A 14,913-nucleotide genomic window follows, 5' to 3' on the forward strand; every position below is an offset into this window, starting at 1 on the left:
TGCCTGAGCTGCTGCCTCCAGGAGGGTCCCAAGACGGCGGTGGTAGGAGAGCTGCCCTGGCTGGGGCTGCGATGCCTCTGCCTCCCATCTTCACACCCAACACAACTTGTCTCCTCTCATCGTGAGCTCCGTGTCCTCACGAAAGCTGTGGCTCCCTGCTTTCCTAGCACGCGGAGGACTTGCTGGTACCAATGCTCACAAAAACATTTGAGCTGCTCCTGCTGGCTTTGGCCCAGGGAGAGGCGAGCCCAGACGTCCCAGCTGGGCTCTGACCGGGTGCCGAGCCAGCGCTGGGGCAGGGCCTGTGGGACGTGTGGAGAGGGAGCTGCCAAGCTGGTGCTTTTTGACCACGGTGGATCTCGTTCTTGTCACCACAAATTCAAGAGGTGATGTTAGTGGTAAGGTTCATTCAAACAGGCACGTTTCTGGGGGGCTGTAGAGGTGCCTGCAGAGCACTTTGCAGGAGCATCCTTCACTTCAGCTCTCGCCTCTTGCAGAAGGGATAGTTTTTGTCTCTGGATCCCACGGCATCACAATACGGAGCTTGTTGGTTCAGCATTACTTCTTCCTCTGCTGCATTTTTCTGCGCTGATGTCTTCTTTCCCTTTTTTCTTCAAAGTTCTGTCCAAGTGTCATTTCATTTCAGTCATTAGCTCACAGACGTACTGCGAGCAAGAACGCTGCCTGTGAGACAAGGTTCTCTGTCAGACACAAGGGGACAAGATGCTTCAAAGGAGCCATTACGAGGATTGTCAGAAACAGTTTACTTCAAGGGAAGCTTTCAAACAGAAACATTTCTGTGCTCTGCAAGCATTAGCTTGGTCACTGGCAGCCTGTTGAAGTGGCACACAGAACAAGGTGTCATTTCACATGGCGCTTTAAGACTGAAGTCAACTGTTAATGCAAGCCTGAAAATAGGAGAAATCAGGGAAAAAAAAGTATGCTTTATAAAACAGGAAGAGAATTGTCACTTTTTTAAAAAAGCTTGCCAGAAGGTAACATTTAAATCCTGAGAGTGGAGTATGGTGGTAAAAGCTTTGAACTGCCTGCTGGGCTGTGACCCAGGGCTTGAACCAGATAACCCCTTGAATGCTGTGTTCTGTTAGCTTGGAAGATGGTCCCAAAGGTGCCGTATGAATAGAAATTTCTGCCCCACCTAAATGCTGGGAAACAAAGAAAGAGATCCAAGTTGCTTTGTCTTCTGTTTTTTTTCAGTGGGAGCTCATCTGGTCCCTGAAAGAAAATAATGGGCACTTAGGCCAGCAAGTGCTCTGCGTGGACTAATTAATCTTGCCCAGTTTTCTTGTAAGGACACTTTTGGGCTGTTAGTGTAGTCTTGGCTTTTGCTGGAAACAGATCCTTTGGTGCAGAACTTACTGACACTCTGACACAGAAGGGACCCTGGTTTTGACCCAACTGGGTTCCCATTCAGCTTAAATCCTGATGAATGCTCATGTAGAAGGCAGCTGACAGTTCTCCTCACCTTGTGACCTCCTTGTCTTTGCAGACCAACCCCAAGAAGCCGTGTTCAGCAGTGACCATGTTGAGCAGGCGGAGGATGGAGAATGGCAGCGCTCGACTTCAACTACCTCATCTCAGAGTGAGCGGGCAGAGCAACTCTTGCAGAACCAGCACAAGAGCCTGGCCTCTGAGGACACCAAAAAGAAGAGGGCTCAGAAACCCTCTCACATGCGGAGGAACATAAGGTAAGCATCAGGACAGCAAGCAGTGGGGTGCTCTGTAGTCTTTTGGGTAGAAAGAGAGCCTGTAGGCTTTTCTTCTAAGCTACATTTTGCTGCTCTTGGCAAAGCAGATGGCTTTTCTTTTCCAAAACCTTTGGATCTCACCAGTGGGAGTAGTCTGTTCTCAGTCTGGAGTGCCGCATGTGGGTGCAGACTTGTTTGGTATTTTCAGAAGGGTAAATTATTTGGTTATGGAATATGTTTCAAAAAATGTGTATTTGCTGCCGTTTAATAATGATGGTGCAATTTTTCAGTTAGATGTCTTAAGTAAATAGCGAGTTTCAGATGTGTGTATGTGCTCTCTGCTGGTGAGGATCGTATTGCAGAGAGCCTAAAATACAGCCCTTTCCTCTGTCCTGGGTACTTGTTCCCAGGAATGCTCGTGCTGTGGCTGGCAAATGAATTGCTGGAAATTAATTCCTTCTGAATTTTGAGAAATTGATTGTGCAAGTCACCACATACATTTTGGGACGGCTCCTAAGGTAGTAATTCACCATGAAAGTTTGTTCAAGAAGATCTAAAAGGCTTAGAGCAGGGACTCTTGAGGCAGCAAGCGGCTCATTTTCATGGTATGTAAGGCACTGGTAGTCTTTGGCTCATATTTCAGCTTGGGCACTTGATGGACTTTCTTGAAGTTGGAGGAGTAAGCGTTGAGTAAGCCTTGGGGTCCGAGACGTTGTTAGGATGGAGGAGATTGTCCCTTCAGTGTAGGCTTGGCTGGATTGAAAGGCTGGCTTGAGGGAGCTGGGTTTTACCACTGCTTGTATTGTGCCTCTCTTCTGGCAAAAGAGCCTTCATTTCCAGGGCTGCAAATCTGAAACAGTGAAAAAAAGGAAAAGCAACTTTCAGAAGTATGGAAATGACCTGTGAAAGTAAGTTGCTTTGAGAACAGCCTTTGAAAGAATTGTGCTAAAGCTATGAGAGGTCCTAGTTCCTGAAAACACTGAGGCAGATGAAAATCAGGGTGAGGACTCGGGTGGGGGACTGATGCTTTTTCACAGAATCATAGAACGGCTCGGGCTGGAAGGGACCTTAAAGACCATCGAGTTCCAGCCCCCCTAGCATGGGCAGGGACACCAGCCACTAGATCAGGTTGCTCAGGGCCTCACCCAACCTGGCTTTGAACACCTCCAGGGAAGGGGCATCCACAGCTTCTCTGGGCTTAGCTCTTTTCTCCTCACATGTCTTCTTTGCATGACTTTGTGCCTTTTCTATTTATAAACTCTATGGCAATAAATAACATCCTGCCAGATAGAACTAGTCTCTGGTAACCCAACTCAAGTATATACTTATCCATGCACTTTTTTCCTCCTTTCATTATTTTCCTTGTCAAACTTGTGTCTTTTCCTTGAAGGGTAGTAGTGATGCCTGTAGCTGGGAAGCACAGTCTTGAAAAAGATGTGAAATTTGTCTGTAGCTTTTGGCTATATGATGTTCATAGTCTCTATAACTGACAGATTACCTGGAGCTTGTCAGTCATCTTTTAAGCCAGCTGTACAGCCCTTCAAGTTTTTTTGTTGTTTTGGTGGGTGTTATTTTGAAGGACTGTAAGTGTAACTAAGACGTATTTCTCTGTTTGCTTGTGCATTCAGAAAGCTGTTGCGTGAGGACCAACTCGAAGCCGTGACAAAAGCAGCCCAGCAGGAAGAGTTGGAGAGAAGAAAGCGGCTAGAGCAGCAGCGGAAGGATTACCCAGCCACTATCCCAACTGTACCCCTAGAGTTTCTTCCTGGTAAGCAGTGGGAAATGCCACCTGAAGCAACGTTTTTAAGGGTAGGAGCTGATTGAAGAAGGAGGTAGCCTGCCAATGCTGCACTCGCAAGTGTAAATTCTTGAAATGATCATTTGGAACAACTTGTGGCTCAGTAGTGCAGCCAGTTCCACTTCTGAGCTTGTTCTGCATCAAAATGGTGTGGCTGTACGGTGGAAAGTGCCAGGAAACTTTTGCTGAAGACATTTTGACCAGTTAATTGCGTGTGAGCAGGATGCTGGAATCACAGCATGGTTTGGGTTGGAAGGGACCTTAAAGACCATCTAATTCCAACCCCCCTGTGATGGGCAGGGATGCCTCCCATCGGCTCAGGCTGCCCAAAACCCCATCCAGCCTGGCCTCGAACACTTCCAGGGGTAGGGTATCCACAGCTTCTCTGGGCAGCCTGTGCCAGGGCCTCACCACCCTCTAAGTAAAGAATTTCTTCCTTATATCTAACCTAAAACTCCCCTCTTTTAGTTTAAAGCCATTACACCTTATCCTATGACTAAATCCCCTGATGACTTGCCTCCCCAGCTTTTCCTGTAGCCCCCTTTAGGCACTGGAAGACCACTGCAAGGCCTGCCCAGGGTCTTCTCCAGGCTGAACAGCCCCAGCTCTCTCAGCCTGTCTTCATAGGAGAGGTGCTCCAGCCCTCTGATCATCTCTGCGGCCTCCTCTGGACTTGTTCTAATACATCCCTGTCCTTCTTGTGCTGGGGGCCCAGAGCTGAGCGCAGGCTCCAGGTGGGGTCTCGTGAGAGCAGAGCAGAGGGGCACAATCCCCTCCCTTGCCCTGCTGGCCACACTGCTTTTGGCTCAGCCCAGGATGGGGTTGGCTTTCTAGGCTGCAAGTGCACACTGCTGGCTCATGGTGAGCTTCTCATCAACCAGCACCCCCAGGGCCTTCTCCTCAGGGCTGCTCTCATCCATTCTGCACCCAGCCTGTGCTTGTGCTTGGGATTGCCCCAGCCCAGATGCAGGACCTTGTATTTGCTGGAACGGGTCTCTCTCATCTCTCCAGCTGCTGTGGAAGCTTAAACTAATTTGACAGAGATGCCATATCCTTGATACAGATCATGTTTGTTCTGAGGGTAGTCTGGTAATACATGGATCTGGTGCTGGGGACAGTGGAACAATAAACTGGATGTACTCATGTTCATAACATAGCCATATTCTTTTGTTCATGTTTTGACAAGCAGCGAGACAGCAGGCAACATAAACAGTTAAGCATCACTCTTCTCTTCCCGCAATGGGAGTGACCTCAGTAACCGTATGTCAGGATGCAGTTCCACAGTATGGCATCTTGTGCTGCCTTCTGCCCTGGGTAGTTTCAATGATTTTATGCCTCAGCCTCTCAGATGGGTGTGTGAGGGCAGAGGAGTGCAATTGCAAGTTATGTCAGTGGTCTAGGAGTTCCTGAGTTGGCTTTACCTCACGGGAAATGTGTAACCTCCTTTAAGTGTAAGAGTTCAAAATATTTTGCATTAAAAAATAAGAAACAGGAGCTATTTAAAATACTTTTAACTGCTGGGGAGTAGGTTGTAGCCCCAGAAGACCGTGGTTGCTTGCTGAGTCACTGCCATGGTTCTTATTTGGCCCTGTTGAGCTCGCCTCTCTCCCTGCTTGGCAGTACTTAAATATGCAGACAACTGGTCTTGATCAGCAAAAGTTGTTTATGATATGTGGGATATAATTTTTACAGTGTCTCTACTAACAAAGGACAGTTACCATCCCTTCAGCAGTTGGTACTTTCTCTGCTGGATGAAAAACAAAAGTGGAATGAAGAAAAAGGAAATGCTTTTACTTCTGAGACGACAAAAAAAAAAGGGGGGGTGGGAGGCAGAACGACTTCAGTATGTGTTTGGTCAACGTGCCCCAGCCAGGGCATGCAAGGGAGAGGGTGCCATCAGCAATGGGCTATTGTTTAGGCATATTGAGAAAGAAAGCGATTGTGACCCAGGAAGCTGAGTCATAGCAGTGTTTTAGACAGTGAGAGTCTGTTATGGAAAATTCCAGGGCTAAGTTATTAGAGCAAAAGTGGAAGGAAATACTGTCTGGTTTCTGAGCAGTTTTGTCTCCTTCCCCCTTATTATGAATTACTTATTGTCGTGTTTGTAGAAGACATCGTTTTCAGAACAGCAGAAGCTACCCAGCTCCCCCCTCAGGTCCTTGCTGAGGAAGTGATCTGTCTCGATAGTACCAGCAGTGGCAGTGAAGATGATGCTAAAGGAAAAAATAACATTAAAGATGGTAAGTGACTGGCTGTCTTACCCCGGGCTTCTCACAACATGCTACTTGTTCAGGCACAAACCTCCTGTGCTCAACTAGTCAAATGTTCCAGTCGTGAATTACTTTGGATTTTTGGCCAATTTTTGCCTTTGAGTCCTAAACTGGCATTTCTAGCCTGGCCCGTCAGGCACTTTAGCAAACTTGTGTTTGTCTGTTTTATAAATAAACTCCATTTTGCTTAGTGCTCTGCTGAAGAGTGCTTACGTGAGGTGTCGCATCGTCTGCTGTGTATATGCAAGGAGCATCTGAGTATTCAAATCTGCAACTGAAAGCAGTTTTTGTGTCCTTTGTCCTGAACAAATCTAACCTGACTGCTTTACACTACTCTGATTTCTTTGGCAGTTGTTAAAGACAGTGTATTGACAGATATAATGCGTGTCTGGATTTGAGAATTAAGAGGATGTGTGGAAGAGAATGTAAAACACGCACAGAAACTGCCTCGTGCTTAGTGTTCTCTGAAACAATGGGAAACTCCAGTTTTTATATGCTGGCCCAAGGGACGTCTCGTGGGCCTGTATTCTGCCTGCTTGTTCATTAGGCCAGGATAGAATTGCAAAACACAGCAGCCGTATTTTCCTGCTACAGTTTTTTTTTCCATATGCAATAAACCCTGCTGTCAGTTAAGCTTTGCCCCTTTTTCTCTCCTTTTCTGGTTACAGAAGTGATTGAGCTGAGTTCGGGAGAGGATGATGCCCTCCAAATCGTGGACAGCAGTGACTCTGGCAATGAAGGGGAGGAAGATGGCAGCGAAGAGAGCAGTGGCTCCCATGTGAATGATGCCTTAAATCAGTCCGATGCTTTGGGGCAGGTCATTGTCAACATCAACCATCCACCAAACGAGGAGGATATCTTCCTGGCTCCCCAGCTTGCACATGCAGTAAAACCTCATCAGGTAGGCTTCATTAGGCTTGGAAATGCAGGGAATGGGGCCAAGCCTGCTTTGTAATCTCAGCAGAACTTTTGGTGACTTCTGTGACCAGTCTGGTTGTGGCAGTTGCAGTTGTGGGCAGTCAAATGATAAGAAGAAATTAAAGGAAGGCCTGGGTTATGTATAACTTTGGCTATTGTTGTAATTTGATTACAGCCTTTAGCTTTTATTTCAAGGGCCCATACTCATATTCAATTAAAAAAAAAAAATACTTTGCTTGTTTCTGGCCACGCTTGTAACAAAATTCCTTCAGCTCTCAAAGGTGAAATATTTTATAATTATTAGAGTTTGTTGTGATAGCAAAGAAGTTTCTTATCTGGGTACCCTTGTGGTGGATGGTGTAGTGAAATCTGGAACAGACAGGAGTGTTTTCTTTGCATATTTAGATGAACATTTTTTAAATCAAATTGTATTTGTAAACAAACTGACCAACCTCAATTCAGATTCTCTGTCTCCAAATTAATGTTAGATTTATTGGTATCATATCCTCAGAAAGTTTTATGAGAATCTAAAAATAGCATCTTTTGGAGCCTTCCCTAGCTTAAAATACTGCAGTGAACTCGAAACATCCCGTTTATATTTTCGTGGTTATGCAATCCTAATATGTTAGCCACTCTCTAAATATAAACCTATTTCATTTTTTCCACATTTTTGATTCTTTTTTCTACTTTTCTCTCTAGATTGGTGGGATCCGATTCCTGTATGACAACTTGGTCGAGTCCTTGGAGAGATTTAAAACCAGCAGTGGGTTTGGGTGTATTTTAGCACATAGCATGGGCCTGGGCAAGACCATACAGGTCATCTCTTTCTTGGATGTACTTTTTCGGCACACAGAGGCAAAGACTGTTCTTGCCATTGTACCTGTAAGTAGCCCATGCGGAAGGCTGACTGATCACCTTCCTTGGTCTACTTCCTTCTTTGTGTAGAGATTGATTGGTATCCTGTCTCACATCACACTCTGTCATACCCTTGCTGCTCTTTTCCCCGTTTCATTCCCTGTCTCCCTGAGTATGCTTGTTGTAGTCTGCTGCTCTTGGCTGGGCACAGCTGGGGGGCATTCCACGCTCTTATTTCTGCAGTTAAAATCCTGAGCAACTCAATTGGGTTTTCAGTCCTTCCGTCGCTAACTTTTTCAGGTGAACACGCTCCAAAACTGGCTAGCAGAATTCAACATGTGGCTCCCAGCACCTGAAAACCTTCCTGCTGATTACAACTCCAAAGAGGTCCAGCCCCGCACCTTCAAAGTCCACATCCTGAATGATGAACACAAGTAGGTGCCAGTAAAAGCCCTTTTGAACATTTAGGTTGCATCTTGAGGAACTGTTACCGGAATTGCTGCTGCAGACTGCTAAGTTTGGGCTAGTTCTGTGCCATCAACTCCCAGATCCTTCCCATTCTCCATCTGTGTATGCTGTTTAGAGGGGAGAATTTTGGTACCTGGGAGAGATTTACTGTATCTTTCATGCAACATTTATATCTTGTACTTCCTTCTCACTCTGCTTACTCACCTTTCTATTCTTCCATATATGCTGAAATCAGAAACCCAGTTGCCAGAGACAGAGCTGCTTCTGCAGAGATGAGCAGAAGTGCTGTGTTTTTCTGGTGGTACGTTGCTAACACTATCAGAGTCCTAGAACTCCTGACACGTGTGCTCCTTATACCATATTTCTCTTGTATTTTAAAAGTTTTTCTTTTTTTCCTCTGAGATTTTTTTTCATACGCTTTAAGGATTCTTCTACCCAACACTGTGACTCTCTGTAAGCTGTGTTGTCCTTGAGACATACAATTGAGAATACAGTTTCATTGTATTTTTCTGTCTGATTTCATGCTAGAAAGTACTTTAACTGTGTATGACCTTTTCTTCAGCAGGCTCCAGTCCAGTGGTACAAGCTGAAACTGGAGAGAAAGCTTACAGCTTATTTCATTATTTTTTTTTTTATTTTTTTTCAGAACAACAGCTGCACGTGCAAAGGTGGTGAATGACTGGGTGATAGAGGGTGGTGTGCTGCTGATGGGATATGAGATGTACCGTCTCCTCTCACTGAAGAAGTCCTTTGCCACTGGCAGGAAGAAGAAAACAAAGAAGCAAACTGGCCCTGTCATTATTGACTTGGATGAGGAAGACCGGCAGCAAGAGCTTCTGAAAGGTGGGGAGCTGGGGGGAGGAGTTCCTGTTGTCTAGCAGGCTACCAACTGTGGCAGCACACGGAAACAACCTATCACTGCTTGTTTCTGGGAACTAGTAGAGTGAATAATAGTCAGTCTTAGCCACTGGCAATAGTTTCTGCATCCTGACTCCAGTGACTACACTTACTGCAGTAGATATATTTGTGCTCACCTGCTTCCTGCCTGTAATACAAGTGCTTTCAGGTCTCTTAGCTACTTTTGGCTAGAAGCCGTGGTCCTCAGTATCAGAACAAGTCTAAGAATTGGTTGTTCACTTTTAGTATTGCTGACGTGACCAAGCTTTGCTGGGTAGAATTGCATCTTTGGAGACGGGTTGTTGAGCTCTAGTTGAGTCTTTCATTTTTGCGGTGGCTGCGAGTAAGAGTGCAAGTCAGTATCTTGAAGTTGGAGATTTGTTTGTGTGAGGTTTGCCAGTCAGATCTGATACAAGACACACAACTTGATGCAATGTAGACCACGGAGCAGAAATCAAGGGCCAGTCGTGTCTGATCAAGACCACATCATGCTAAATAGGAGATGGTGTTGCTTCCTGAATCAGCATTGCTCTCTGCCACCCATGAATACTGCTTTTCGTCTTTGATAACTGCCCCTCCTTTTCCTTTTGTGAAGTTGGTGACTATGTAAAGCCAGAACTTTCTCCTGTTCATCTCAGACTAACGCTTTAATGTTCCTTGTCCTCAGGGATTGAGAAAGCTTTGTCTCGCCCTGGCCCAGATGTCGTGATATGTGATGAGGGACACCGAATAAAGAACTGCCATGCCAGCACTTCGCAGGCCTTGAAGAACATCCGCTCCCGCCGGCGGGTGGTGCTGACTGGCTACCCACTCCAGAACAACCTCATCGAATACTGGTGCATGGTAGACTTTGTCCGGCCTGACTTTCTAGGCTCGAGGCAGGAATTCAGCAACATGTTTGAGCGCCCCATCCTGAACGGGCAGTGTATTGACAGCACCCCTCAAGATGTCCGTCTCATGAGGTATCGCAGCCACGTCCTGCATAGCCTGCTGGAGGGCTTTGTGCAGCGGTGAGTCCACAGGGAGTTATTAGCAGTCTAGTCCATGCAAAAACAGCTCCTTCACCCCAAATCAACCTGCTTGTTTGCTGAGTTTATGCAGTACAGCTAATTGTGCTGCCTTCTTGGGCTTGAGTTTTAAACATTTACATTAGCTGTCTGTGTGGGAGGGTCTTAAGCATAAAGAGAAAAGCAGAGAGCTTCTCAGGTTAGCAGCTCCATGTTTCTCTCAATTTGTCGGCTGCAGAGTGGTCTTTGTGGCTGTGTTTCACCTTTGGGGTAGAAGTAAAGTTAGTTTGTTATAGTGCTGAACACTCATGTAATGGAGAACAGCACCTCTAACTGTACTAGAATGGCCTCAGGTTTATTTCAGTGTCTTAATAGTTAATTCGGATGGGCACTCTTAGATATCCTTTATACAAGGATATGAAAGTATTTCATGAACTGTCAGTTATGAAAAGTAACAGTGCTTCTGCCATCCTGGAGACAAATCAGCTTTGTTTCTTGGTCAAGGGTTCTGAGGTGCTGGACCAGTGATTTGGATGGAGTGCCTTAGTCATTGGCAGAGTTAGAAAGAGACCTTAGATCTTATTTCTGTTTTTCAACTGCCATGGAAAACAAGACTTTCATCATTCTCCTAACACTGTGACCTGTGCTGGAAGATTGTAACATTTGAGATCTCTGTAATTGTGTTTACTGTTGGTATATGGCTTCAGGGAGAGTATCTCATGAGTGTCATGTGTTAGAGAGGCATGCAACTAGAGCTCTTTCTTCCTGCAGACAGGTGGGCAAGAAGTCAAAATCTTACCCTGCAGGCAGCCACAGAGATACCAGATTGGGAAACTCTTCCTTCTGTTTATTTTTCTTTATCGCCTCCACAGGCGAGGTCACAATGTGCTGAAGGTTCAACTCCCCTCTAAGGAAGAACATGTCATTTTGGTACGTCTGTCAAAGATCCAGCGGGCCCTTTATACGGAGTTCATGAACCGGTTCCGCGATGCAGGCAACAGTGGCTGGCTGGGACTGAACCCTCTCAAAGCTTTCTGTGTCTGTTGTAAGGTAGGTTTTGGCAGGAGCTGCAAAGAAGTAGCCTTCTATGTAAGGGAAAGACAGGAGGATGAGTCAAAAAGCAGGAATATGAGTTAAAACAGGAGAGAAGTGTGGTTGGCTAGATACATCTTCTTTCCCCAGAGCTTCTTGCAGTGTTCCAACAGAATTCTCTCCATTTACAGCGCTGGGGTGCGGAGATGTTAAACATTTTGTTCAAATTTGTGCAAAAAAAATCTGCAGCTGTCAGCTGAAGCAGTACTAGACTGGTACCTTGTCCATTTCTCTGGTACAGCATGAACCAAGCAGCTTCCTCTGCATTTGTGCTGTGTAGGGGTGCGCTGTGGCCTTCTGTTTTGTTCTAGGGAAAGAATATGGTGGTTTTAAAGTCAGGAGAGCCTTAGTTAAGGCAGAGGCCATACCTGGTGTCATGGCAGAATCATGCTTCACTACCTTAATACGAAGAGAAAGTCAGTCTGATCGCGCCTTACAGTTCCACGCAGGGATGGTGATGAGAATATTAATTTTTCCAGCTGAACTGCTGTGGGAGCTTTCAGTTCTCAAACGTTGTCAGATGGCAGGCCAGCACAGGTCTAAGCGCTACCTTTTCTTGCCTCTTCAGATCTGGAACCATCCTGATGTGTTATATGAAGCTCTGCAAAAGGAGAATCTAGCAAACGAGCAGGACTTGGATGTGGATGACCTTGGCACAGCAAGTAGTAATTCCCGCTGCCAGCCTCAGGGAATTAAAGTCAAAACAGAGAGTAATGCTTTGGCATCACCGGTTGGAGAAGCTACCAACAGCAAGTTCCTCCAGAGCGTTGGCTTCAACCCCTTTCAGGAGAGAGCAAATCAAGTCGTTACTTACGAGTGGGTGAGTACCACTGCTGGAGAACTCTTCGTTTGTTGAGTTCCAGTGCACGTAGGCTAGATATTACTCTGAAAGACTGTACCTCTTTTTGTTAGGGCAGCTTTCTGGAGTAAAGACAAGACTTCTATTTGAAAGCTGGATATTTCTCATCCAGTTTCTCTGCCACAGAGCATCTTGGTCAGCGTGTTTGCATGGAGCTGGGTGGGGATTTTGTGACACCCGTGTGACGGGAGTGCAGGTGACACTCTTATAGAGAGATCTGGAGATAGAGCAGAGCGATGAGAGGTTAGGAGGATGCTTGCTCATCCATTCTTCAAGCAGCTTGTCATTTGGAGCTTCTAGAATGGGAAGTGGTTGGAAATAATGTTGTCGCCTGAACCTGACTGGATGGATGAATACAGCCTCACTGCAATGACTTATTTCTCTCACCTTGAGACAGGATTGTTGAACTAAACAGGGAATGAGCAACTCCACCTGTAATAGTCTCCTGTTTCTCGGTAGGCCAAAGACATCTTGTGTGATTACCAGACGGGTGTCTTGGAGAACTCACCCAAGATGGTGTTACTGTTCCACCTCATTGAGGAAAGTGTGAAGCTTGGAGACAAGATTTTGGTCTTCAGGTAAGCGACGTACCAGTGGTTGATCCTACTAAATGCTCAAGTAGTTGAATCCCTGTTGGTACTAGCAGGTTTTTACACAGGGTGAATGGTGTAGCAGTTCCCCTTTTCTCCTTTATTGTTTTAGGCCCTTTTTTCCCTTCACATATTTTATGCTTCTACCACTATAAAGCTCGCTAGCAAGAGGTGTGCTTCAACAGCCAGGGTTTGGCCCCATCAGTGCTAGTGTGGTTGGGGAAGAGTTCTGATATTCCACTTTTGCTGCTGGGGCCTTTCTCCTGAACAGAGTCCTTGGTTTTACAGCCAGAGCTTGTCCACTTTATCTGTCATCGAAGAGTTTTTGGCGAAGAGACCAATGCCAAGTCCTCCAGGCTCAGATGGAGGAGTTCACAACTGGGTCCGAAACATCAACTATTACAGTGAGTGCAGCCAATCCCCCTCTCTTTTGGTGTGACACTGATCTTCTGTGATGGACTCATATCTGAAAGCATCCCACCATCATCCTGTAGTTGTCCTGGGTGTGTAAATGCTCGTCTGAAGCATTCTTCTGATGAAGTCTTTTTCAGACTGTTCTTGGGAATTTGCTCAGGAAGATGATGTCAGTTCAGTTACAACCAGATGATAATTTCTCAGTCATTTTTGGCATCGTGCTCAGATGTTAGGCACCTTTAACCTCTACTCACACACTGGTGCTTTTTAAAACTGTAAAAGATACTTTTGTGCTTCCTGTTCATCTGTTTTCTAGATCTTGCTTCCGAAACCAGAATTACTGTGGAATGGTTTCACTACCTTGAGGCTGTAAATTCTTCCTTCCCTCTTCCCCAGCTTTAAATCTTTTTCTGGCAGGGGTTGTTACTTCGTGTTGGCTACTTTACAGACCAGGACTGAGAGGAATGGTGGATGTGGTGTTCCTGGTTTTTGCGGGGCTGCCAGAAACAAGCTGCTGCTCAGGAACAGAGACTTGACACTCCCCTCTGCAAACCTTTAGACTGTTGTTCTCTGTGCTCTGATCCGGTTGACAGGGTTTTGCCAAAGTCTTTCACAATCTCCTTTCTCTTGATTCCTTGAGCTTCCAGCATATATGAGGCTGTTGTGCCTGCTGTTCTTGCCTACCATCTGCCTTGCCTAATACAGAGCCTTGATGTGCTAGGTGCACTGTAGCACTCCCAGTCTTGGCATTGCCAAGCTTAAGTAATGTTTTGCTTGTTCTTTCAGTTGAAAGCCCAAACTGGCTGCATTGCACCCGCCAGACTGGGCAAATAAGAGGTACAGAGTGGGTCAGCTGAGGTCCTGGAGTGCGTGATTTGAGGAAGACCCAGAATTGGTTGGGAGACAGTGCCAAAGCTGAATGGTTGGGAAGCGGGTCTGTTCTGATGGGATTCCCCCAGACAGGCAGAGCTTTTAAATGTGTCCTTAATTTCCTTCTCAGGACTGGATGGCAGCACCTCTGCCTCAGAAAGGGAACGACTGATTAACCAGTTCAATGACCCCAGTAACACTTCTGTGTGGCTCTTCCTTTTGTCCACGCGGTAAGTTGGCTGGAGCAGGAGGGTGCAATGGAGAGCTCACACTGCTCCTTTGTGTGTGCATGGGTTTTCTGTTCTTAGATCCCTCTGTACCTTGCTTTCAGAACCCTCTGGCATGATAGTGCCATCTGTTTCTGAATTCCCTAGGGGTGTAAGATGTTAGCCTTAGTTCTTTGCAAACTGTTAACAACAGTCTTGGAAACCAGGCATGGGTCTGAAGTTGCTTGTATGACTGGAGGGAAATCTCAGTGGTGTCAGCACAGCTGCAGTGGCTGTCCCTACGTAGAAGCTTTAAATACTGGCCAAAGCAGCAATTTGAAATTTTCCTTTAATTTCCAGTGCGGGGTGTTTGGGTGTCAACCTCATTGGAGCAAACAGAGTGGTGGTGTTTGATGCTTCTTGGAACCCGTGCCACGACGCCCAGGCTGTGTGCCGAGTGTACCGCTACGGGCAGAAGAAGCCGTGCCACATTTACAGACTGGTGTCTGATTATACCCTTGAGAAGAAGATCTATGACCGTCAGATCTCCAAGCAGGGCATGTCAGGTAGGTGTGTGGGCATCATGTGGGCACTCTGATCTTGCCTTTCCGTCCTTTTGGCTTCAAGTCCCATTTCTGTGGTTTTCATAACTTTTTTTTTGAAGGTTAAAAACCAAACAGCCAAAGAAGTTGTCAGAGGTACATTATCCTAGGGCTGCATTTGATGTTTGAGTCAACAGTGACACAAGACCCCGTAAGAAACGTGGGGTAGAGAAGTAAGGGTTATAGAGACAGGATCTTGTAGCACAGTTGTGCTCTGCATTGCCATTTACTTTCCCTGCTATTTTCTTGGTTACAAGAGACTGGGAACTTGGTCTGTGGTCACGCTGTTTCACCCGTGTCTGGACATAGCATGTCTTAAACTGGGCATTACTTATTAAATAGCTCCTTACCTCCATTTCTC

General features: G+C 46.0%; 1 protein-coding gene across 5 annotated transcripts in view; it reads left to right on the plus strand.

Moving 5' to 3' along the window:
- The window catches only part of RAD54L2 (RAD54 like 2), a 61,680-nt gene that overhangs the window by 38,627 nt on the left and 8,140 nt on the right, over window positions 1-14,913 (plus strand). For all 5 annotated transcript variants that reach the window (XM_005023854.6, XM_027467236.3, XM_027467237.3 and 2 more), the window contains 14 exons: window positions 1,508-1,706; window positions 3,335-3,474; window positions 5,613-5,744; window positions 6,443-6,675; window positions 7,392-7,574; window positions 7,848-7,981; window positions 8,662-8,858; window positions 9,580-9,922; window positions 10,792-10,969; window positions 11,580-11,831; window positions 12,330-12,448; window positions 12,749-12,864; window positions 13,875-13,974; window positions 14,311-14,516. In XM_005023854.6, the coding sequence (XP_005023911.3) occupies window positions 1,508-1,706; window positions 3,335-3,474; window positions 5,613-5,744; window positions 6,443-6,675; window positions 7,392-7,574; window positions 7,848-7,981; window positions 8,662-8,858; window positions 9,580-9,922; window positions 10,792-10,969; window positions 11,580-11,831; window positions 12,330-12,448; window positions 12,749-12,864; window positions 13,875-13,974; window positions 14,311-14,516 (2,532 nt within the window). The remainder of the gene's footprint in view (window positions 1-1,507; window positions 1,707-3,334; window positions 3,475-5,612; window positions 5,745-6,442; window positions 6,676-7,391; window positions 7,575-7,847; window positions 7,982-8,661; window positions 8,859-9,579; window positions 9,923-10,791; window positions 10,970-11,579; window positions 11,832-12,329; window positions 12,449-12,748; window positions 12,865-13,874; window positions 13,975-14,310; window positions 14,517-14,913) is intronic.

The sequence above is a fragment of the Anas platyrhynchos genome, chromosome 13, assembly GCF_047663525.1.
Source record: "Anas platyrhynchos isolate ZD024472 breed Pekin duck chromosome 13, IASCAAS_PekinDuck_T2T, whole genome shotgun sequence".
Taxonomy (NCBI): Eukaryota; Metazoa; Chordata; class Aves; order Anseriformes; family Anatidae; genus Anas; species Anas platyrhynchos.